Raw genomic sequence first — 22,634 nt, 5'->3', positions numbered from 1 at the left:
CTCCCAAGAAAGCACTTAAAACTGTGCCTGGCACATGGCAAGCTCTGGATACATACTGAGGCCCAGTGCAGGGAAGTACTTTGCCTAAGGACACCCCCTGGTATGTCAGGGAGCTGGATTTGAACCCAAGACTCAGTTTCTAAAGTCTTCCTGATCCCTGACTCCACCAAATAAAGCCAGGTATGGGCTGGTGAGAAGGGCTGGCCCCAGGGGAATGTCAGGAATCCCTACGGGAGGAGTGTGCTAAGAGGGACAGGCATTCACTCTGCCCCGGAGGCAGGTGACCCTTCCCCTGAAGTGGACCAGGCAGCCCACAAAGGGCCCAGCCTGATAAGCCAGTTTCTGCTTTTTTCCCTTTTTTGCAGCTTTTCGCCATGATCTTCGCCATGTGCCTCTTCCGGGGCATCCAGTAGAGGGTGTGGCCTGAGGCCCGAAGACTCACCCCACCCACCACTGCCCAGCACCCGATGCCCTCCCCTGCCCCTCCCCGCTGTCCTCTTGGCCCCAGGGGAGAAGATGAGGCCATCAAAGATGGCCAGGAGAAGGGCCAGGGGCATAGAGCTATTTTTTTAACAAAACAAAATGAAGACAAAAGTATGGACTGATGTATCCTCACCTGGACTCAGGGCAGGTGCCGTGGGCTCTCTGCAGAGACCCCAGCGCCTGGCCCAGGATGTAGGCTGCTCTAGAGACCAAAGGAACACCAGGCCCAGTGCCCTTGTTGGTCCAGCCAGACCCTGGGCCCTCTCTCCTCACTGCACCAGGACCTGATGCCAAGAAAGTGAGGATTTAGGCAACGAGGAGGACAAAGCAAATCTCAGAGAAGTCATCAAAGCCCCACAGAGATTCAGCTGGCACATCCTTGAGGACTCAGAACCCACAGCGCAATCCCTGGTCCACTGGAGGATGGACTGTCCCCTGTTCAGGCCGGGGTCAAGAGTGAGCTGCTGAAACGGCATCCAAGAATGGCCCAGCTGGCAGGATCCTTGCATTCCCCATCTGTTGGACCAAATAATCTCAAAGGCCCAGAGAGGGGCAGTGGCCCATCCACAGACACACAGCACAGGCATGACGGAATCTGAGTTGTCTCCAGGCTGCTGTCACTGCATCCAGGGCTCTGTCAGCTCTGCTGCCCACATGCACCCCTGGCCTCAGCATTCCGGTTCCCCCAGACAAGAGAGGGCAAGCCAGCCAGGAACCGCCTCCTCCCTGCTCTACAGCTAAGAAAACACCATTCCATGACTTCCCACCGTGCCCTCCCTCCTACCTCCCTACACCTCTCTCTCTGAGTCCCCAGAACACACAGGGGCGCACTTCACATTCCCTTGTCCACACTGCCCACCTCTCCCCACAAGCCACCCCCTTCCCTGTCCTTCCCCAACTCCCCAGCTCCCAGAGTGGAAGAAATCCCCAAGATCATCTGGGTCTCCCTCTCCGCACCCAGAACTGAGGCTTGGGTATCTTCAAGATCCTTGCCAAGACTTCTCCACCCTCTTCTTGCATACCTCCAGGGACAGAGAGCTTACTACCTCCCAAGGCAGCCTCCTGCCTTTGGACTGCTCTGACTTTAGCATCAGCTTAATATACAGAAGAGGTTTCTGTTTTTCTGTGGCTCCGTCCACGGCATCCCGCTTGCCTGCTCTTCTTCCTGGAGTGTTAAGGTCACACATTGACTCCCCTGAGCCCTCTTCTCTCCAGACTAAAGAATCCTGAAGGCATCGAGGCCATTTCTGCTGCAACAAGGTTTCCCGTCTCTTCACTGTTCGCACATTTCTTAGTATACCCTCCAGGCTTGGGCAGGGAGACTCGCAGACGCACACCCACAAGTATTCAGTTCTCAAACTCTAGACGAGTGTTGGCAACTGGATTGCAAGATGCCCCTATCCTGATAGATCAGGGGTGGCTGCTGGAGGCTGTGCTGGGGATCTGAGGTTTGGTCTGGGCTCAGTGAGAGATGCGGTGCAATCCTGATGAGTGATGTCTGCCAGCCACCGTAAGTTTGATTAGTGATGTCTGCCATGGGCAGGGATGGAAGGAGCAGTGTGATGTCTGCTCTCTTTTCTCCCCTCTCTCCCTGTTCAGGAAGAGCTCATTCTGTCTCACAAGCCACCAGCACCCTGTATCAGCCTCCAGCCTCCCCTCAGGCTTTCCAGTCACCAGGGACACTCGGAGTCACAGCCTAAAGCCCAGTGTTCCCTGGCCTGTGCTCCTGCCCCCTTCTGAGATGCAGCCAGAAGCTCTGTGCCTGCTGCAAAGATTCAGGTGGACCCTCCTCCAATCTCCTGCTGTGCCTGCCAGTCCTGGCCCTCCCACCAGGTCTCTGAGCTCAGTCTTTCTTTAACAGCTTGCTCTGGCAGCCCCATAAATGACACCTGAGCTCCACAGAAGCTAAGCTCCCGAGACCTAGGGACCTGCCGCTGGTACCGCAGCCCAGCCTGGGGCCTGGGACCTGCCCCTCTTGAACCACCTACGTACTTAGCCCCAGCTTTTTGGAAGAGGCAAATGTCTGGTCTGAGAATGACAAGGAAAAACAAAAAAACCATGCTGGGCAGGACTGAGGCAAATTGCACAGCTTTATGGCTCTAATCCAGGGGCATCCCAGGCTTCTAGGGCCCATACGAGTCAGAGGGAGAACCCAGGAGAAAGGTCTGGTCACAAAGGGAAATCTGACTAAGGTGGGTTCAAGGGCGGACACAGACTGCTTCTCAATGGCTTTCCACAAATGTGCCAAGGAACCCTCAATCAGCCCAGATTCAGTTCCCCAGCCAGCCGCTGGCCATCCTCTTAGCCTGGAAAGGGAAGACAGGCGGTTTTCTGCTCCTGTTGGCATTCGCCCAGGCTGGTAGCTATTTGCAAGGCTGCCTGAGGCCATTCCTTGGAGGCAAGGCAAAGAAAGCTCAGCCCAAATCAGGCTTGAGCCTCCCTCCACAGCACAGGGAGGAACAGGGTTCAGCTGGCTTGGTCCAGATACAACCCACAGCAGGTTCTGGTGGTGGCTGGGGGTAGGGGTGGGCAGGGATACCTCTTCGTTTCTTTTTACCCCAGAATACAACAGCTCACAACAGAGACTTCCTCGGACCCCGCTAACAGGACAAGGTACAAGACGACTACACTGTTCATCACAAACCCTGCCTGTATTGAAAGCCACTTTTCTGCTCTGAAGCTACTGCCTCTTAGAGAAAAGGAATATCTCTTTATGGGCTGGGGGTGAGGGCTCCTCCCCAGGGTCTCTGTTAATTTCTAGCCTTGGTGCTCAGGCCTGTCCGCAGCCTCCCTTGTCCATCTCTCTATCTGTGCTTGAGGGGCCCAGACAGGATTCCCCAAACCAGCTGAGGCCCCAGCACCCCCATCTCCCCAGAAGCCCCTTCCTCCCTCATATGTTGAAAGTCTATTTTAAAAACTGTCTATGTTCCTTGCCGTAGATTGCAGAGCTAATTTATCACGTTTCTCTCCTGTGAGACCCCGTTTTATATGATATATCCAGAGGAAGTTTTGTAATATAAAACAGGACGCCCACACTGATGGTTTTGCACTGGTTTTTGTGACTGTTTCTTACAAAAAGAAAAAGGAACAAAGAATAAATAGTGACCGTGAAGAAAGGTGGTCTTGATTTGGGGCTGGGGATAGACTGGGGTGAGACGGAAGCTTGACAAGAGGCTGCTGATGGCTGGAGGGAGCTGGGAATAGAGGTGTTCCAGGTCACCCCGATCGGAGCGCAGTGCGGGGCCCACATGAAGCTTTCCTCGCTGGACTTAAGGGCCCCCCTGTCCCTCACCCCTCTGCCAATGCCTCCTTCCCAACTGTAAGTCCTCCTTGCCTTAGAGTCCCCCTGCCCGCCGGCTGTACGTCTGTCTTCCAGGTCTTACCTGACCCGCAGTCCCCTCCCTCACCCTCTCCCCCAGGCTCCACTACAATTAGGTCTAACCAAGCCACCCGGTATTTCGTGAGCACAGCTCTGTACCAGAGCCTGGCCAGCCCCGTGGGTAAGGCCACGCCACCCTCCCATCCCACGGTTGAGTGTGGAAGACTGGATGTCTCAGGGCCAGCAGACGCCCAGCGCGCAGCCTCATTCCCCAGGTGGAATGCACCTGCAGTGATGGGAGGACAAAGCCACCATCCCTATTAGAGGACTAGGCCTGGCTCAGATGGGGGACTGAGGCTTCGGCCCGAGGGCACTGCCCGCTGGCGGCACCACCGGTGGGAGGCAGTAGTGGCTCGTGGCCAGACCAGGGCTTGGCAGCAGGGAGGAGCTCTTTAGGGAGAGGCACAGGCTTAGGTAGCGAGAGACATGCCAGGAGAGGGGCCCTTCCTCAGGGTCCAGCCTCCCATTCTGCTCGGCCACGTTTACCAAGCAGAGCCTTGCCCGTGGTGCTGTATCTGGGTGCAGGGACAGCCAGGCACAGAGTGGACAGGGGTGAGGACCCCCGGCAGGGGCCCACCTGGCAGCAGCCAGAGCTGGCTGTACATATAGACACCCTCCAGCCATTCCCAGCTCTATGCCAGGATGGGAAGCCAGTCTGGGGCCTGGGGCTGCTTCTCTCCCTACGCCTGTCCCCAGGGCTGGGGCTTGCCCCTTCCCATGTGTGCCGGTATGCTGGCAGGAGGGAGGGTTGGGATCAGGGACTAATGGGGGGTGTACAGCACAGGCTGGTGGGCCCTCAGGGAGAGGCAGGCGGGGGGGCTCTTCAGCCCCAAGACAGCCAGTTGTCAGCCTTTGCCAGGGTGCCAGGGTGGGGGAGATAAAGGGAGGCGGCTTGCTGAAATGTTTCTACTTATTTCCTGTGCTGAGTTTGAGGGCCACTCAGTCCTACTCAGCCAGGCCCTGGAGGCAGCCAGGGTTGCAGGTGTTGGGGACAGCTCACCAGGAAACAGGGAGGAGTGGGGGACAGGCTGAGCCCAGTGGCCATCAGGCCTTGGGGGACATTCCAGGGCGAGGGAGCGCTATGGCTTTCCTTCTGTTCCTCCTCTCCCAGCCCCACCTCTTACAATGGTCTCCACTGGGGGCTGTGTGTTCCTTTGTCCGTGCGGCCTGTGGGTGCAGCTGCTGGCTGCCTCTGAACTCAGGCTGGTTGCAGGGAGGGGGCTCCCAGGGGACTGGGGTAGAGACAGAGTGCCCTAGAGCAAGGTCCCAGGAGAGCTCATCGCGCCAGGCCAGGAGAGTGGGGACAGGGCGTCTAGCTGTGTGTGGCCCATCCTCGAAGACCGGCTGAAAGGGAGGTGCCATCTCAGACCGCACACCCTGCCTGCGTGCCCTCGGCTGGGCTGTGAAGGTGCACGTGTGTGTGTGTGAGAGACTGTGTGTGTGTGATGTGTATGTGCTTGCTCACATCATGGGGGTGTGTGTGTGTGTGTTGTGTCTGTATGTGTGTTCAGGGTGTGCGTGTGGAGAGGGCCAGACTGGGGAGGAGGGGTACAGGGTTTTCCAGGATTAGAGGGAAGCCAAGTTTAGCTGGTTGGGCACTAGGTTGGCTGGGGGTGTGGGGAGAAGGATGGGGGTGGTCACAGCATCTCTCAAAAGCAAGAAGGGCTTCCTGGCAGAAGAGGCTGGACCCTCGACTTAGCCCACTACCCTCATGACTCCAGCTTGACTTTCGTCAGTGTCTGTTGAGGGGGTCTGGAGGCCGAGAGACCCAAGGAAAGGAGGTATCACTGTGAGGGTGAGGAATCGGGCAGCAGAGGCCCTGTCTCTCCCCAAACCAGCATGTCAAGCCTGAAAGCCCAGGAGGTCACAGCACACGGGGTGCCCAGGAGGAAAGGAAGGCCCCCCACCCCCTGCCTCCCTGGGGCAGGGCTGGGGCAGGGCAGGGGACCCTCCTGTCTTCCAGGAGCCAGAGGGAAGCCGAGGCCCCAGCGCCACTCTGCCCTGGGCATGGGCAGGCCCCAGGCCCAGCGGGCAGCTAGGCCTTCTTGGGTCTTCGGCCGACTTGGTAATAGTAGTAAATGCTGATGGCGACAAAAAGGAGGCGGCTGACCAGGAGCAGCAGGATCCCCAGGGACATGAGGCCCGTCTCAGCTAGCGTGGCAGTGACCACTGTGGGAGAGAGGCCGGCAAGGCCACAGGGTCAGAGGAGGGGATGTGCCCTGGGGCCGCCCCCCAGCCCGGAGCGCTGGTGTGGCCATCTCCCTGACTTCACTCTGAGCCCAGGATCCTCCCAGATGGGAAGCACAGGACCTGCCCCCTGCCCCTGCCAACCCCACAGATGTTTCTGCTCCGATGTCTCCCATGTGACAGGAACCGGGGCACAGCAGGTGGGCAAAACTGAGCGCACATTATTACACAGGTGCTGGGTCCAGTGGGCAGCGGGCGCGGGGGCTGCAGACGCATGTGTGTGCAAGGCCATAGAAGTGTGTGGATGTGGGAAGCTACAGGCATGTGTGTTAGGCATGTGTGCACAGGTGTGCAGGCACACAGGTAAACACAGCCAGGTGAGTCCTTATCCCTCTCTTCCCTCACTAGCCCCCCCACAGACAGGCTTTCATCACTTCCCACACACCCAAGTGGCTAGAGCAGGCAGGTCAGGGGCGAAGCTGCCCATCAGCCTCCCTCACTGCCCACCCCAGGACTCACCCAAGAACTGGACCCCGAAGTAGCAGGCTTCGGTGAGCAGGGTCCATCGAATGATGACCTTCTCAGCCGTGTAGAGAGCGTTCCACATGATCAGGGAGATGCCTGGGGCGGGGGACGAAGAGGGGGCTGGGGGTGGGACCGCTGGCTCCCTCCCAGCAGGGCAGGAGGCTCCTCCTTCCTCTGGCCACCGCTGCAAGACAGCCAGGGTCCTGGACTCCACGCCTCCGCCCCATTCACACTCCTCAAATCAAGGCTGTCTGTCCCTGATCCTGTCCCCTCCAGACTCAATGCTGCTGCTTCAGTCTGTTCCTGTCATTCTAAGGCCCTATGCGACACTGGGCGAGTCACTTCCCCATGCTGAGACTCGATCTCTTTATAAAGGGGGAGGGCTGAGCTCCTGGCCCCTGCCCACGTCCGGTTCTGTCAGGTGGATGCTGTGTTGATGGAATCCATGAGTTAATGGGTTACCTGGTCCTATAATCGGGTTTTCTTTCACACGGACTCCCAGACAGAAAACCTGAGCCCATTGAGAACTCACTCTAAGGAACTCCCCAGGGGGAGGGGGATGAACCACTGACTTGGCCTCTAGCAGGCCCCGCCCACCCAGTGTCTGCTGGTACCAGACATGCCACTGGGTGTGTATTTATTTTATTCCAACAACTCTAACTCCAGAGGAGCTGAGCCTTTATTCTGTAGGCAATAGGGAGCCATGGAATATTTTGTAGAAAGGGAGGCATATTACCTATGCTGAGCTTTAAAAACTAGTTCCAAATCCGAACGTGTGTATCTCAGGTTAGAGAGGAAACACAAGTGGCTCTGGGGATAAAACAGGGTGGGTGCGAGGGGTTTTGCACACACTGAATTGATCTGCCTCTCCTCTAGGCTGTGAAGTCCTAGAGGGGTGGGCCTGGGCCGCCTCCATCTCTGCACCACAACGCCCAGGGCAGTGCACACACTTAGGAGCGCTCCCTGCAGAAGGTGGCAACGGCAAGTTCCAACCCACTGGGTATATTCCACCAATGGCCACAAGATGGCAGCACATCCCCAGCAGAGAGATTCATCAGAGGCTGGGGCGTGGGCTGCAGCATCTGCCCGAAGAAAGGAAGGGGTGCCCGGGTACGGACCCCCGTGCTCTCCTCAGCCCCTCTGGGTCTCCCAGCTGCCCGTCGCCTCCCCCAGGCCCCGCCCCAGCAGTACTCACTGAGGAGGGCACCGCCGTAGAGGCGGATGGGGGTCTTGCTGGTCACCTGGGCTCCATCAAAGACCGCATCATAGAGCTGGTCAGGGAAGGCAAGCGCCTGCGGGCAGCGAGAGGGGCTTAGAGGTCCGGCTTGGGAGACGGTGAGGGGTGACAGCTGACGCCTCCCACGGACGCCTTCCTTCCCCCCAGGAGCAGGATCAGCATCCTTATGGGCAGTCCAGGGTCTGGACCTGATTGTCCCCACCCGCCCCCATGCCAGGACAGCAAACTCCAGGGTTCCTGGGACAACGAGTCAGGCCACACATGGCATCTAGTGTGCTCCTGGACAGGGCACAGGTGTGGCAGTGCAGGAGTCAGGCTCTCGGAGGCAGCCCGAGAACCGGCAGTCCGAGAGCCTGACAGATGGGCCCTGCATGAGGGGCCAGGATGGAAGAGGTACCCCCAGGGAGCCTTAGAAGGGCTGGGGCAGCCACACGGGGCCAGATCTCAGGGGCCAGGGGTGGGGGCTCACCATGATGGCAATGCCAGAGAAGAGCACAGCAGAGACGAACTGCCAGACCCTGGGAGGCGTGGAGAGAAGGTCACAGCCCTGCCCCCGGGGACCCTCCCTCTCCAGCCCAGATCCCCAGGGATGGCAGGTTTGGGGGAGGTAATGAGACAAAATCCAGGGACCAGGCCAAATGAGGTGGGCTCTTGTGCATTCTGCTCCCGTCAACCCCTCCCCTCCCCACAAAAGTCAGGTAAATGCTCACCTGAGCCCCAAAGGCTCCCGAACAGTAAACTTGATTTCATTGCCCAAGACCTGGCTGATCTGTGGACAGAGGGGGTCAGAGGCAACCAGGGTGAGGGCAGTTCTCAGCACCCCCACTCACTCATCCTCCCGAGTCCTGCACACCCAGGGACCCACCTGGGCGCCTCGGCTTGGCCAAAGGGTCCCCCAGGTGGGGAGGGTCACATGAGGCCACCCCCTCTCCTGCTTCCCCTTGACACTAGGGTTTAAAAGAAGCTGAAAATATGATGGTGACATATGAAAGCTCAGGGCTCTGCCAAATGCAGACTTGAAGCCTGGTACTGCCACTTACCAATGTGGCCGTGGGCAGGTTGCCTAACCTCTCTGAGCCTTCCTTTCCTCATCTATAAAATGGGTTAATAATTTTACAGTATCTGCATCTTCTAGTGCCAACAAGATTTTAAAAATGCTTATAAAGCAATTGCTGGAAAACCAGGCATGTAATAGGCACTTAATTCTAACCATCTCGTTATTCCCCTGGCATTGCCGTTACATTTCTAGGAACATGAGCTAAGTCCCAGAACTCCTGCGGCTCCCTGGGCCTCGGCTAACCTTGTCCCCTATGGTGGGTCAGCCTGGCCTCCCCAGTTGGTGCCGGAGGCCCCTGCTCTGCACCCCACCTTGGAGCGATGCACCTCCCCGTCGTCGTCCTCCCCGCCCACGCCGAGGATCTTGCGGGTCTTCAGGCGGCTCACGAGGTCCGTCTGGCTGTGCTTCTTCATCAGAGGCGGGGGCTGCTTGGCCGCCATCTTCTCCTCCAGCCCGGCCTCTGCAGAAGGGCTGAGGGGAGACACCGGTCTCTTGCCGCAGTTCCTCCCCAGCTTCCAGACTCTAGGGGAAGGGGCCTGATGTAGGGGAAGGCCACACCCCACGCCAGGCCTGCTGAGGCCTCCCCACGAGCCCAGGGCAACAAGGGGAGCACAGCCGGCTTCCTTGTCAAATGGCTGAGGCGATGCTCTCCAGGCCCCTGAGGCTCTGGGAGCCGGTCTGCTCAGGTGGACACAGCCCACGCCATCTGACAGGCTGCATGGTGCCTCAGAGCCAGCCCTGGAGGCGTAGGGCCCAGGAGACGGCTTTTGGGCCTGGATGGCGGCCACATCCAAGCTTCCTGGGGGGATGGGGAGGAAAGGAGCCTGGATTCATGGGGGCAAACGAGGCTTAGAAGACGGCAGGGTCTGTCCAAGCCTGGGGCAGGGGCTTCTGGGGTCTGGGGTCTGCGTCCCCACCAAACTTCTGTCCAATCCTGTAGGCCAGTGAGCCCCTCTGCCATCTCCCTGCCACCCCCCTTCAAACCTGCCAGGACTGAAGAAGGGCATGGGGTGCCCTCATACCCAGGAGAGCCAGAGAAGGCTGCCACGGGTGTTGGCAGGGACGCTGAGGTGGTCTAGGTTCCCTGCTCAGGCCTTGCCCTCCCGGCCATCAGCCCCACACCAGCCCCTCCTGGCACCCCAGGTCTGCCCATGGTCCTCCCCAGCCCCCCACTCCCCAGCCCCAGCAACATCTTGAGTCAGGCTAGGAGCACCTACTATGTGCCAGCCCCTCCGCTGGACGACAGAGATGCAGAGAAGCTGAGTGCCCGTCGCGTCCTCAGTCAGTCAAATCTAAGCAGAGGAGACAGAAGTGTAAACGGGGTAAGGTGAAGCCTCAGAGCCTGGCTCCGGGGTGGCCCTGGCTTCTTTAATCACAGCTGCCCTGCAAGATGGGTGCTACTGACGGACACACTGCGAATGAGGAAACCAAGCTCCCGGGATTTCAATGCCAACCAGGGTGAATAACAGTGTGCCACTCCCCACCTCAGGCTGCTTCCAGCATCTCATTCCCACTTGTACCCACCCTCTGGTAAAGGCAGAAAAGCCATCCCCATCTACAGACAGGCTCAGAGGCCACTGGGCTCTCCACCAGGGGACCCTGCTGTCTCAGTGTCCTGTGGCCCCAGGCAAATCTCACCCTCCAGCCCCAGCCAGGGCTGCCAGAGGCAGAGTGCGGGGATGTCCCCAGGTCACCTCCCATTTTCAAGCCTCCTGGTGTCTTAAAATAAAGCACCCGAACAAACATCAGAACACAGTATCAAACTGTGGGGTATGTGGCTGTAGACCCGATCAACTAGGGAGGCAGTGTACCATGTCGCATTGGGGAAAAAAACTGCAAAAGTTGATATTGGCGGTCTTTAGTGAGTGTGATGTCATTTCTAGGCCAAACTACCCTCCTACGCCCCCTGGCTTTAGTTCCTCATCCACAAAAGGGAGTGGATACGCCTTTCCCCTCCCCACACACAGGCCCCATGGTGATAGGAGACAGCGGCGGGTGGTAAGTGTGACGCCAGTCCCACGCCTGGCACACAGAGGCTCTGGGTTAATGCTTCAGTGTGTGCCAGCCATCAGGACAGGAGGCCAACCCCACCCTGCCAGGGAAGCCAGAGCCTAACCTTTCATCACCCGGCTCCTGGAGGGCCCAGGATGCTGTCCCAACACCTCAGCTGCTAGCCACCACCTTCTGGTGAACCCAGATAGAAGCTACAATTAGCCACATCCCTCCCGCGGCCAGGCGAGGCTGCCCTGAAAGTCACTAAGCCGCTGGTGAGAACCGGGTCCCTCACCTGTTCCTCAGCCAAGGATGTTGCCTGGCTCATGCCCTTCCTCTTCCAGCCTCCCCGTGGGCTTTTATCTTTTAATACATACAGCAAAATAGACAGGCTTTAGTTGTGCAGTTATTTGATTTTTAGCACACACATAGATTTTTGGAGCCACCAGCTCCAGATCAAGATAACGGGCAGTTCCATCACCCCAAAAACTCCCTGGCACTGTCCTGGCCACACCCTCCCCTCACTCCTCCATCCTGGCAACCACTGATCTAGTCTCTGACACTATAGCTTTTGTGTTTTCAAATATGCTAGGTAAGTGGAATGATAAAGCATAGAACCTTTTGAGGCTGGCGCCTGGCATTGAGCAGAATGCCTGTGAGATTCCTTCAAGTCACTGTGTGTATCAGGAGTCCACTCCTTTTTATTGGAGTGCAGTATTCCCTGGGGTCCATGTAGCAGCTTGTTTATCCATTTGGTCACTGAAGGCCATGTGGCTTGTTTCCAGTTGTTGACGATTATGAATAGAGCTGCTAAAAACCTGCGTTTCTGTGGGACCGTAAGTTTTCATTTCTCTATGGTAAATACCAGGAGTGGGATTGCTGAGCAGTGTGGTACATCCCTGTTGGACTTTCAGAGAAAGCATCAAACTGTTTCCCAGAGCAGCCATGCCACTGCGTGTCCCTGGCAATGCAGGAGTGTTCCAGTTCCTCCACATCCTCGCCAACACTCGGTAAGGTCGGTCTTTATTTCAGCCCTTCTATGAGCTCCTCCTGGCTGGTTAATCCCTCTCCCAGGCCAGATGTGCTGCCTCCCTCAGTCCTGCCTTACCCCTTCCTGCTGTGTGGCCTTGTGCTCTGAGTCTCAGTTTCCCCATCTGTGAAATGGAGCCGTCATTCCCACCTCCCCAGAGCACTCAGCAAAACACCTGCACATTTGCACGAGGAAACCGCATTTAGTGAGGTCTGCTGTGAGCAAGGTACATGGCTGGTGGGACAGGCCCCCATCCTGAAAGAGCTCCCAGCCTGGCCGTGGTGGGGAGGGGGCACTGATCTGCTAGCCACTGATTAAAGTGAGTTACTTTTCCTCTCTGAGCTCTGGGGTCCTCATCTGTAAAATGAAAGCAGCCAGCCTCACTTTTCCCCTGGAGCTGGCCTCAGGAGAAACAAAATAATGGACAGACAGTGCTTTAGAAAGAGCCAGCTCACTGCTCAAGCCAGAAAGCCTAATGGGTTAGTGCTTAACTGCTGAGGTCGCTCCCTGGATTTGAATCCCAGACCCATCACTGCCTGGCTGTGTGCCTGTGGGCAGGTCAGTCACTTACCCTCTACGTGCCTCAGTCTTCCCATGTGTAGCTGGGAAAATAAGGTGTCCTATCTTATAGAGACATTGTGAGAATAAAAGATGTAATCTCCATGAAGCCATGGGGAAGTGCCCGGCCCACAGCAAGTCCTCAATGAAGACGGGCAATTGTTAGACACAGACACTCCCACCCTCCCCAGGCCTCCCATGTGGCAGTGGCACCGGGATGGAGGCCATGGAGGAGCGGGAAATGGGCCTAACTAGCACTTCTTAACTTCTCCGCCCCACTGGGTAAAGTCCCAGATCTCAGTCCCAGGGCACAAGGCTGGCACTCAGCCACTGCCTACCAGGCCCAGGCTGTGTCCACAACCCACCTCCAAGGGGCAGAAGCTTCCAGGCATTGGATGAACTGCTTTCCTCTGCCTGCTGACCCCTCTCCACCAACACACACATACACACACTACACACACCACACACCCACACACCACACACCACACACATGACACACACACCACACACACACCACACACACGCACACCACACACACACCACACACCATACACACACCGCACACACACACACCACACACCCACACACCACACACGACACACACACCACACACACACCACACGCACCCCACACACGCACACCACACACACCACACACCATACACACACCACACACACACACCACACACCACACACGACACACCGCACACACACCACACACACCACNCACACATATGTGCACACACACCAAACACACCACACCCACCCACCACACACAATGCACACACAAAACACACACACACCACATATACCCACCATGCACACATACACACCTACCACACACCACGCGCATACACACAATACACACACCCACCACTCACACCACACATACCACACACACTACACACATCACACACATCACACACTACATACCACACACCACACCCACACCACACACTACACACCATAGACACCACACACACACATACACACCCCACACACATCACACAGCACACAACCATACATACACACTACACACAACCACACACACCACACACAGACCACACACCACATGTAGCACACACACGACACACACACACCACACACACACAGAGCATTACCCTCTGCACCCCACGCTGGAGCCAATAACAGCTGCTGCAAATCAAAGGCTGTGGGTCATGTCAGTGTCACCTGCTGGGGCTGGGTAGAGCGCGCACTACAGTGTCCTGGACGGAATTACTCATGGGTAGGACAATCTTCATCCACAGGCACTGCCATCAGACATCTGGGCTGGTGAGAAACGCTGTGCCCACCTCCCAACCCCACCCTAGCAGGAAGGTCACCACTCACAAAGGACCCCTGTGACCCCTCAGAGAAAATGGAATCTTGACCTCCAGGGAGGAGGGCCCCACACCCACCTTCCAGCACAAATAACTGCTCTGAGAACTGCACTCCGCCCCTGCTTCACCCCCAGGACTGGGCCCTGCAATGATCAGATCCACCCAGCAGCCCCACACCTGCCCCACCCGCGAAGCAAGCCACGCACACCCCTCAGGTCTCCCCTTGACCTTTCCTCCCCTTCAGGGCCACTCCAGGTGTTTATTTCAGGCCTGGCACCATTTTAACCTAAGTAAGGACAGAGGACTCCACGGGGCACTATGGCCAAACCCTGGCTTTGGGGGCGGGGGACCTGGGTTTGAGTGTTGGTTCTGCCCTCTTGCCAGCGGCACGGCTTTGGGCAAGTCGCCGCGGCTCTCCTAGCCTCAGTTTCCTCTCTTGTGAAATGGGGGTAGTGAGAACGCTCAGCTTGCAGAAGTGCTGGTGGGGAGAGAAAGAAGGAGTGCATGTGGGCGCCCATGGGGAAAGTGCCCTGCCCAGGGAGGAGTCTGGCCCTCCTTCCACTTCCCTTTCTCCACTCAGCTACGCACAGTGGAAAAAGCCTGCCATCAGCGCTGTGAAGCTTCCTGCTCTGCCCACTGCCTTCTGAAGGGCCCCGGGGGGTTTCCCCAGGAGCTGGGCTGCAGACGGCTGGGGGCAGGGGAAGCAAGGACAGCCACCCCTCCACCCACATCACCTGTCTGGCAAGAAGGGAGGACGTGGCTCCCAGGGCCCAGGCCTAGGATCCCAAACCATTCCCTTCTGCCCTGCCAGCTGCTCTCGCCCACATTCCCGATCAGCCAGCAAACCTTTCAACAGTGGTTCTCGCTGTGACCCTTTACCCAAGTGGGAAGGTCCCTGGGACACTCTGTCCCTCCACCATGCTCCTTGTTCCTTGAGGCTATCTTTGCACACAGTCGCTCTTCCCAGGGACCCTCCCAGGACACTGGGTCCTCATCTTCCTCTGGACTCTCACAGGTCTCAGTGTCTGCAGCCACTGGCCACTTAGAGCCTCCACTCCTGGTCATTTCACAGCAGTTTGGCTTCCCAAGACCAACCAGTCTGAAGGTATAGCTTGTACTGTGGTCCTCCGTGTGTCTTTCTGTGAGGCTGGGGTGCACAGTAGGCACTTTGTCAACACAGGTGGAATAAGCAGCTGTCAGGCCAAACCCAACCGGCACACTCAGAAGCCCACAGGTTAGATGTGGCAGGCTGAGGGGAGGCTGTGCTCCAGGCCACACAGAAGCTGACGGCACGGGGCAGGAAAGGGCTTTCCAATTAGGCAGAACTGGGTTCAAAAGTGGCCACTCTCTGTTGGTCAGGTGGCCTTAAGCGAGCAGGCTCAGTCCTCAGTACAATGGGAATCACCCCACAGCGCCTTACTTGCTTACTCATGGGGTGCTGAGGACTCCAGGAGAGGGGGTGCACATGCTCTTGGCAGAGGGCCTGGCAGAGGGAGGTCTGGGCAGCAGTGAAGGTTAGAGGACTGGATGAGAACACTAGGCCTCTGACATTGCCCCCCACCTCCTCAGAAAGCTGTGGCATCACCAGCAGGGGAGTGCCCCAGGGCAGGGATTTCTTTGGGTCTTGTTCTCTGAGCCTGGGACAACTCTGGACACATGAGGAGCTCAACAGGCATTTGTGATTGCATGAATGAGTTGGGAGGAGCTAAGAGGACCTCTTCAGCCAAGATCTGACTCCCTGCAGTCCCTCCCACCTCCCCATCTGCTGCGAAATCTGAGGCCAGGGGAGAGCCCAGGGACCAGGCAGGAACAAGCAAAGCCTGCAAGACTAAACCAGCCAGGAAGAGAGGGGCTTGTTGGGGGCACAAGAGTCAGGAGAGGATGACAGACAGGGAGGTGGTAGGCATATTTGTAACGATTAGGAAATCTTGGGCTCAAATCCCTACTCCTCTTAATTGCTCTGTGACCTCAGGAAAGTTACTTAACCTCTCTGAGCCTCTATGTCCTCATCTGTGAAACCACACTATTACTTCTACGAAGCCCACAGGTTTGTGATGTGTGATGATGAGAAAGTGCAGCTGAGAAGCCTGGCCTCTGGTATGTGTTCTGTAAAGGACAGCAACTAATAATATGAATAAGGTGGCTGCCCAGGCTCTGCCCTGGGCAGATCAGATGGGACTGAGGCATCATTCCCCTGCAGTTCCTAGAGGACTTCCCCAACCCCCTGCCTCTTTCCCAGGAAGCCTGGTTTCCATAGAAACAGATGGACGGCTGAGCTGTCCCCAGCATGGAGACTATGCCCGTGAGGGCTGGCTTAGGAAACCTGACTGGCCGGGGGAGTGGGGAAGATGAGGGAGGATAGAGGAAGGGGCCCAGAACGTCCATCAGTGGCCAAGCCTCCCCGTGAGTCAAGGGGGAGTCAATGCTGCTGCACACCTCAGCCAAGGAGCCACTGCCTTTCCAAACAAGAGCTTCTGTGATAGGGGCAGGCGGCACACCTGTTCCTCCACCCCGCATAAGGAAGACCGTCCCCAGGGCCACCTACCCCGGGGCTGCAGGGAGCGGGGCAGGTACTTCAAGACCATGAATCCCCTGCAATCCCCACCACAACCCTATGAGAATGGCCATATTATCACCCCCATCTTACAGATGAGAAAAGGAAGGCTCAGGTGACTTATTCAAGTGTCCCTTGAGGTAAGTGGCAGAGCTGGAATTCAAGCCAAGGTGACTGTTCTTTAACTGGACATCCTGAGAGGAGCTGGTGTGTGTGTGAATGTGTGCGGTGGTGGGCGTGGGCGGTGTTTGGTGGACTTGGCCCATATAAAGAACGGAGCTCTAAGCCATCTTCCCCATGGCAGCTCCCCCGGAAAGTCCCTGGCAGTTGCCAGCGTCTGGACTCCTCTCTGGGGTCCAGCCTCCCTTAGGTTAAGGCCCTGCAACTCCAGCAGGACCTGGGGAGGGATGCAGGGAGACCCATTGTTCTGTTATCGCCTTGGTACAAAATAGCTGGAAATGGGGTCTGGGACAGGGCAACACAGAGTTGGGGGGCGGGGTGCTGGCAGTGAGAGCCAGAGCCTCAGGCCACCGGCCAGAGAGAAGGGGAGGCAGGAGAAAGAATCTTTGCTCCCTGGAGGGTGGGACGGAATAGAAGGTCCAGAGCTTGCGTCATCTGCTCCAGCTGTGGTCCCTCCCAGGGCTGCCATCGGCCCCGTGGGCAGGATGGGGGTCTAGAGATCCCCTAGCCCAGAATCTATCGCCAGGGCCCTCAAGCAGTGAATCCACTTGTCAAGGGCTGTACTGGAGAGGCCTGGGGACTCAGGGACTTGTGTTCAGATCTTGGCTCTGCACTCCTACCCTCGTGCCTTTGGGCAAACTCCTCTTTGAAGGAGCCTCCCTTCCTTCCACCGTAAACGGGGCAGTGGTCCCTGAGTCACAGGGCTGTCGGGGGCTAGAGAGCTAATCTAGAAGTCACGGGACACAAAGGAGGCTTTATGAAATTGGCTGCACTACTGACATCCTCGCAGCAGCCTCTGGGCTGCAGGTTTCATTGGAGGCCCACAGCTAAGGAGGAAGCCGAGGCAAGGCTACCGGGTGGCTGGGCCTCGGCTGGCTCCAGCTGGCTTGCTATCAGGCCATCCCTCGAGAGCATCATTATTCCAAAGGCCGGGGCTGCCTTAGTCAGTCTTGTCTCTCAAGCAGATCCTGAGCCAGCGGAGGGCGGAGTTGCAGCATCCGTCTCCCTCATCACCTCAGCATCACCACTGGGCTCAGTGTCCAGGCTGCTGCAAAGAGTCAGGACAGAGCGGAACTGGCCGGGAGAGGCGGGCGCAGGATGCGAGTCCCGTGGCAGTGGCAACTCCCGTCTCCATGACACGGCTCTGCAGTTGAGAAAGGTTCCACGCCCCATTTCCAAGAACCTCCAGGAACATGTGCCCTGGGATCTGGTAGTGGAGGGTTTGTCCTGGAGCTGGAAGGTGGCAGTGTGTCCTGAGTCACTGGGCCCAGAGGACAGCTGAGGTCACAGGCAGATTCTGCCATCACTGGTAAGCCAGACCCTGTCTTTGGGGCTCAGTTTCTTTGTCTAAGAAAATGAGACTGTGGTCCTAGGGTCCCTCCCAGCCCTGCCTCACAGCAGCCACACGCCAGGCCCCTGCTGGGCCCCAGCTCAAGCTGCCCCACCCCCAAGTCCCGCCACCCCTCAGCCTGGACCGGCACACAGGTCCTGTCTTCCTACTCTTTCTGTCTGAAGGGGCCCAGTTTCCAGAAAGGCAGAGGAAAGCCCAACCTTTCATCAGAAACATTTCCAAAGCTTTAGGGACAAATAGGAACATTCCCTACTGTGCCGAAGAGGCTGAGAGGACAGGGCAGAGCAGGTGGCAAGAAGGAGGCATCCCTGGGGTCCTCCCCTGGAGGGTCTGAAGCTACTGCTGCGGGCGAGGGGATCAGGCCCTCTGATGGCCTCCATCACCGCTCAGAAATCACTGGGAGGTTCTTCCTGTCTCAACGGTCATTCACATAGGCAGAACAGGAAGAATTCCTGTCCTTTTCACTCAGAGAATAGGCCCGCCTGTCCCTTGGCCCAGTGACCATGTCAGGGCCCTTAGGGCAGCTAGGGTCGTCATCAGGACAGCCTGACTTCCAGATCCTATGGGGCTAGGGGTCTGGTGAGAATGCAGCAGGCACCTACCTCTCCTCCCAGCCCCAACTCTCCCCATGCCCCTCCCCAGCCCCATGGCTGTTCAGGAACTTAGAGGGGAGGAGAAGAGGGTGGGAGAGGAAAGGAGAGGAGCTTCCTCAAAGGGATCCTCCACCAGGTTGAGCCCATTTCTTCAAAAGCAAGTGGTGATCTGTCTTCTCTGTAGGCTGGGGGAGGCAGGTGGAAGGGTCCCTGCCCTTTTCCCAGGATAAGATGGGCCACAACCACAGTCCAGGACTGAGTGTCTCCCCAATCCTGGGGTGCTGACTTAGTGGTTAAAGGACTAGCTCATGACTTAAAAGACTTGTGCTTCATCCTGGCTCTACCACTTATGAGCTGTATGCCCTTGGGCCAGTGACTCTGCCTCCCTGGGCCTCAGTTTCTTCATCTGTTAAATGGGTGTAATAATGACACCAACCTCTCACCAGTGAGAAGACGCATAAAAATATCCAGAACAGCGCCTGTTTTGTAGTTAATGTTCAATAATAATGCTGCTCATTATTTTTAGATTAGAAGATTCTATTCCTTGCCTCAGTTGCCCCCTTGACCAAATGTGCCTCACAGCAGGTCCCCTTCTAGGGATCATGTGCCGGGTCAGAGTGGGGTGCTTAGAAGGGAGGGGTCATAAGAAGGAAGTGGGATGAGAGAGAGCAAGGGTCACTTTGGGGCAGGAGGATGATGCTGCGCTGGCCCTGGGAGGGGTCCCACCAGTGTAGCAGGATAAACAGTGAGACACAGGGTGCCGGGGAGGTATCATGGGCCAGGAGTCAGAACATCAGGCACCCCGCCCTGCAGCTGCCACTCCTGGCCTGTGTGTGTCCTGGGGTGACTGATATACTGTCTCTGAGCCTCACTTCCCTCACCTGTGAAATGGGAGGAATTCATCCCTTCTCAGTCAGCCTTGCCTCCTATCTCTTCCTCAGCCCCTCACTCCCCTCCAGCTGCAGGGCACACACATTCCAGCCTCAGGGCCTTTGCACGGGCTGTCCTCTAGCTGTCTACACAGCTCACTCCCTCATCTCCCTCAAGGCTTTAGCTCAAAAGTTACCTCCTCAGGGAGGCCTCCCTGACACCCTGTTTAAAATGACAACCCAGTCCCTGGCCTCAGTACCCCCAACACAACTTTTCCCCTTCACCTCTCAGTACACTATATAATTTGCTTATTGTTTTTTGTTAGCTAATTGCCTCTTCCTGCCCCCTGCTTTTAAGCATTAGCTCCATGAGGGCAAAAATTTTTATTTTGTCCACAGCTATCTCCCCAGTGCCTGAAACTGTCCCTGGCACTTTTCTCCATATGCCATTTTTGGTGTAATGCTCACAAACATTTTGTTCAATAAGCAAAAGTAAAGGACAGCCCCAAACTGTGTCACTATGGGACATTCCTGTTAACTCCAGCCCACTCCTCCGCCATACCCCTAGAGGGGCAGGCCCTTCTTCCCACAGAGGTGGGGCTATCTAAAGAACTTGGGAGGCTGGGTGTGAGCTGGAGAAGGCACAGGGGGCCTGGAGGCAGAGCTGTGCAGAAAACAGGTCGCAGTCCTAGAACCGGCAGGTCATGACAGCTGGACATGGGTGAAGGCGCTTTGGGCCTTAGTCCTCCACTCCAAATTTGGAAGCACGGAGGAAGTTGACGACGTGTAACTGGGAAAGAAGCGGCCAGGGCAGAGGCCTCCTGGGATCGTGGAACAGAGGGGGCCTCAGGAACAAGACGACCCATTTTACAGATGGGACAACAGAAGCCTAGAGAATAGTCTTATTTCCTAACAACCCAACAAGAAAAATCTTTTCTCTCCTTTCTTGAAGTCTGGGATTGAGGCTAAAGGGCGGACAGTGCCCCCTCCTGGCTCTGCAACAAAACGACCCCCGCGTCCCTGGGATCTGCCGGCCGCAGGTCCTGGTCCCCTCTCCACAGGCCATCGGGGATGGAGGTTCAAGGGACCACATAGTTGGGGTGGGCAGCCCCGGTGACTTCTCCTCGCAGGCCCGCCCCGTCAAGAAGTTTGTTTGAAAGAAACCAACCAGGAAGTGAGGGATAGTAGGGTGGTGAGGGGGCCTTGGCCAGCCGCTCTGGGCTTTGGAGGAGCCTCGGGGTTCTTGGCCTCTGCGCTACTCCCGCCCCAGCCTCCATCGCTCCGGAGGAGAAACCCACTGCCCCCGAGCTCCAGGAGGAGGCGGAAGCCCGCGACTGGGTCAGGGCGAAGGAGCTCAGAGCGAGGGGACCCAAGGCGAGCGCCCCGCCCCGCCCCGCCCCGCCCAGTAGGGCGCGCCGGGGTGGGCGCGGCGTTCTGGCCTTTCCTCCGCACAGCCTCCACCGGGTAGGTGCGAGTGCTCTGCCCACGGCAGGGGCCCTAGCCCACCCAGCGTCCGGCCAGTAGCCTCACACTGCCCCCTTCCTGCAGATCGCGCGACTTGGGGGAGGGTGGGGGGCGTCTCCACCTGTGCGTCCCCTACCCACCCCCTAACTGGGCTCAGGCGCGGCCTGGGTTTCTGCCCGCCCCTTTCCAGCCTGGGGACTGGGGACTCTCCCAGCCTCGCCCCTCCCCCTCCAATCTGTCCCTCATGTCCCCGCTCCAGACACTCACCCACTTTCTGAGACCCGGGCCGAGCGCCGGTGTCCCCCGGCGGGGAGCTCCGAGTCGTTAGGCGGCCCCAGGTCCCCCTGCCCCCAGGCCCCCGCCCCAGAAGGTCAGGCCAGACTTGTGGGCAGCGGGAACTCCGCCACCACCTCCGTCCGCGGCCCTGCGGGGGCAAAGACGGGGGGAACTCGCAAGTTTGCGCCGCGCACTCCTCCGGCCGGGAACAATGGCGGGAGGGGGAGGGGACAGAGAACCGAGCGCGGGGACCGAGTCAGACCGTAGGGAGCCAGAAACTGCTTTCGCTCGGTTTCTCTCCTGCACCGAAGCAGAAAGCTCGAGCCCGAGAGGCAGAGGCCGAGGACGAAATAAGCAGTCCAGGAGGAGGGCGACCGCGGAGCCGGGGGAGAGGGGAAACCGAGTCAGAGGGAGGGGCGGCAAGGGGAGAGCGCGCAGGGGAGACGGAAAGGGCTGCGAGACGGCGCCTTGGGGAGTCGGGGAGGCGACCCCCTGGGGTCCCAGCGGGCTCAGCGGGTGCCGAGATGTCCCGGGGCGCCTGGCTAGCGCGCGCAGGGTCCCGGCCGCCCCCCTGCGGTCCCGGCGGCCGCAGGAGCCCCGCTGGGTTGCGCTGCGCAGGCGGCGGACGGGGGGCGGCAGGCGGCGGGCGGCGGGCGGCGGGCGGCGGGCGGGGAAAGTCCGCGGCTCGGAAGCGGCGGCGGCGGGGAGCAGAACTTACGGGCCTCGCGCGTGCCGGCGCCAGGCTGCGTGGAGCTGGTGTCAGGCGGAGGCTCCAGGCTTGGGCGCCTCACATCGCGCCGCCCGCGCGGGGCCGGGCAGCGCAGGGCAGGGCAGGGCAGGGCAGGGCCGGCTGGACTGAGCGCGGCGCCCTGCGCGGCCGGGGCTTACCGCGTCTGGCGGCCCGCGCTGGTCCCTCCTCTCGGTTCCGCGCACAAGCCAATGGCGCGCCGTCCCCTCCCACGCGCCGGGCTGCCTCGCCCCCAGGGTGGCCGCCGGGGCTGGTGGGATGGGGGTTGGCGGGGAAACCGGGCTCCCGGCTCCCCCGCGAGGTTCTCCCGGGGGCCGCCTGCAGGGGGCGCACGCGCGCCCAAGAGAAGGCGCCGGGGGAGGAAGTAGCGCGGGGAGACCCTGGCGTTGCCCGCGCCGCCCAGGAAGACTTTCCTGGCAAGTTCTGCAGACGGTGCCCCTTTCTTGGGACGATCAACGTAGATAGGCAAACCACACCATCTTAAATAGCCTTGCGATGTCTCCCGGGCCCAGGCCGGTGTCTGAAATGGAAGGTACTGCTTTGGCTGGCGGTGATACCCAAGTGTGTAATAACACAGTCACGACAATAGTCACCGTTTGCTGCGCACTCTCTGATGCCAGGCACCATATGCTAAAGGAGTTACAAGTATTAACTCATTTGATTTTCACAGCAACCCATAAGGGCGCTGTGCTTAGTCCCATTTTACTGGCGGTGGTCATTGAAGTTTGAGTTCACTCAGCCTTCAGGCTTCCAGCTCAGGCCCACCCTTCTCTCTCCCTGCTTGGTGTGACTTGGCCAAATAACATGACCCC

The 22,634-nt window shown here is 58.3% G+C and overlaps 2 protein-coding genes across 5 annotated transcripts in view; one reads left to right on the top strand and one right to left on the bottom strand.

Annotated features, from left to right (window-relative positions):
• TSPAN18 (tetraspanin 18) overlaps window positions 1-3,595 on the top strand; it is a 203,093-nt gene extending 199,498 nt beyond the window's left edge. Inside the window, exon 11 of the mRNA XM_025356007.1 lies at window positions 366-3,595. Coding sequence (XP_025211792.1) covers window positions 366-413 — 48 coding nt within the window. The 3' untranslated portion in view covers window positions 414-3,595. The remainder of the gene's footprint in view (window positions 1-365) is intronic.
• Window positions 3,520-22,454, bottom strand: TP53I11 (tumor protein p53 inducible protein 11). 4 transcript variants are annotated; one of them, XM_025356010.1, is made up of 8 exons: window positions 21,963-22,128; window positions 10,136-10,251; window positions 9,180-9,339; window positions 8,522-8,580; window positions 8,281-8,329; window positions 7,770-7,866; window positions 6,569-6,670; window positions 3,520-6,031 (listed from the first exon to the last, which is right to left on the bottom strand). In XM_025356010.1, exons 3-8 carry the CDS (start codon window positions 9,306-9,308, stop codon window positions 5,898-5,900), a joined length of 570 nt encoding a protein of 189 aa, XP_025211795.1. In that variant the 5' UTR covers window positions 9,309-9,339; window positions 10,136-10,251; window positions 21,963-22,128; the 3' UTR covers window positions 3,520-5,897. The 4 variants fall into 4 exon arrangements, with proteins under 4 accessions (XP_025211795.1, XP_025211796.1, XP_025211794.1 ...); XM_025356011.1 differs by lacking the exon at window positions 10,136-10,251 and adding an exon at window positions 11,969-12,014 and having other exon boundaries at window positions 21,963-22,001; XM_025356009.1 differs by lacking the exon at window positions 10,136-10,251 and having other exon boundaries at window positions 21,963-22,454.
• Between the last annotated feature and the right edge of the window lie 180 nt (window positions 22,455-22,634).

The sequence above is a fragment of the Theropithecus gelada genome, chromosome 14 (genome assembly GCF_003255815.1).
Source record: "Theropithecus gelada isolate Dixy chromosome 14, Tgel_1.0, whole genome shotgun sequence".
NCBI lineage: Eukaryota > Metazoa > Chordata > Mammalia > Primates > Cercopithecidae > Theropithecus > Theropithecus gelada.
The sequence above is the reverse complement of the archived record's forward strand: the minus strand, read 5'-3'. Positions and strand labels throughout refer to the sequence as shown.

Excerpts from the sequence above, each read along its gene's own strand:
- TP53I11 (XM_025356009.1), bottom strand. The coding sequence starts at position 9,308 with ATGGCGGCCAAGCAGCCCCCGCCTCTGATGAAGAAGCACAGCCAGACG. Across the intron at positions 6,671-7,769 it reads CTACGGCGGTGCCCTCCTCA|GCATCTCCCTGATCATGTGG; the intron begins GTGAGTACTGCT and ends CCCCCGCCCCAG. Across the intron at positions 6,032-6,568 it reads CTTCGGGGTCCAGTTCTTGG|TGGTCACTGCCACGCTAGCT; the intron begins GTGAGTCCTGGG and ends TCTCTCCCACAG.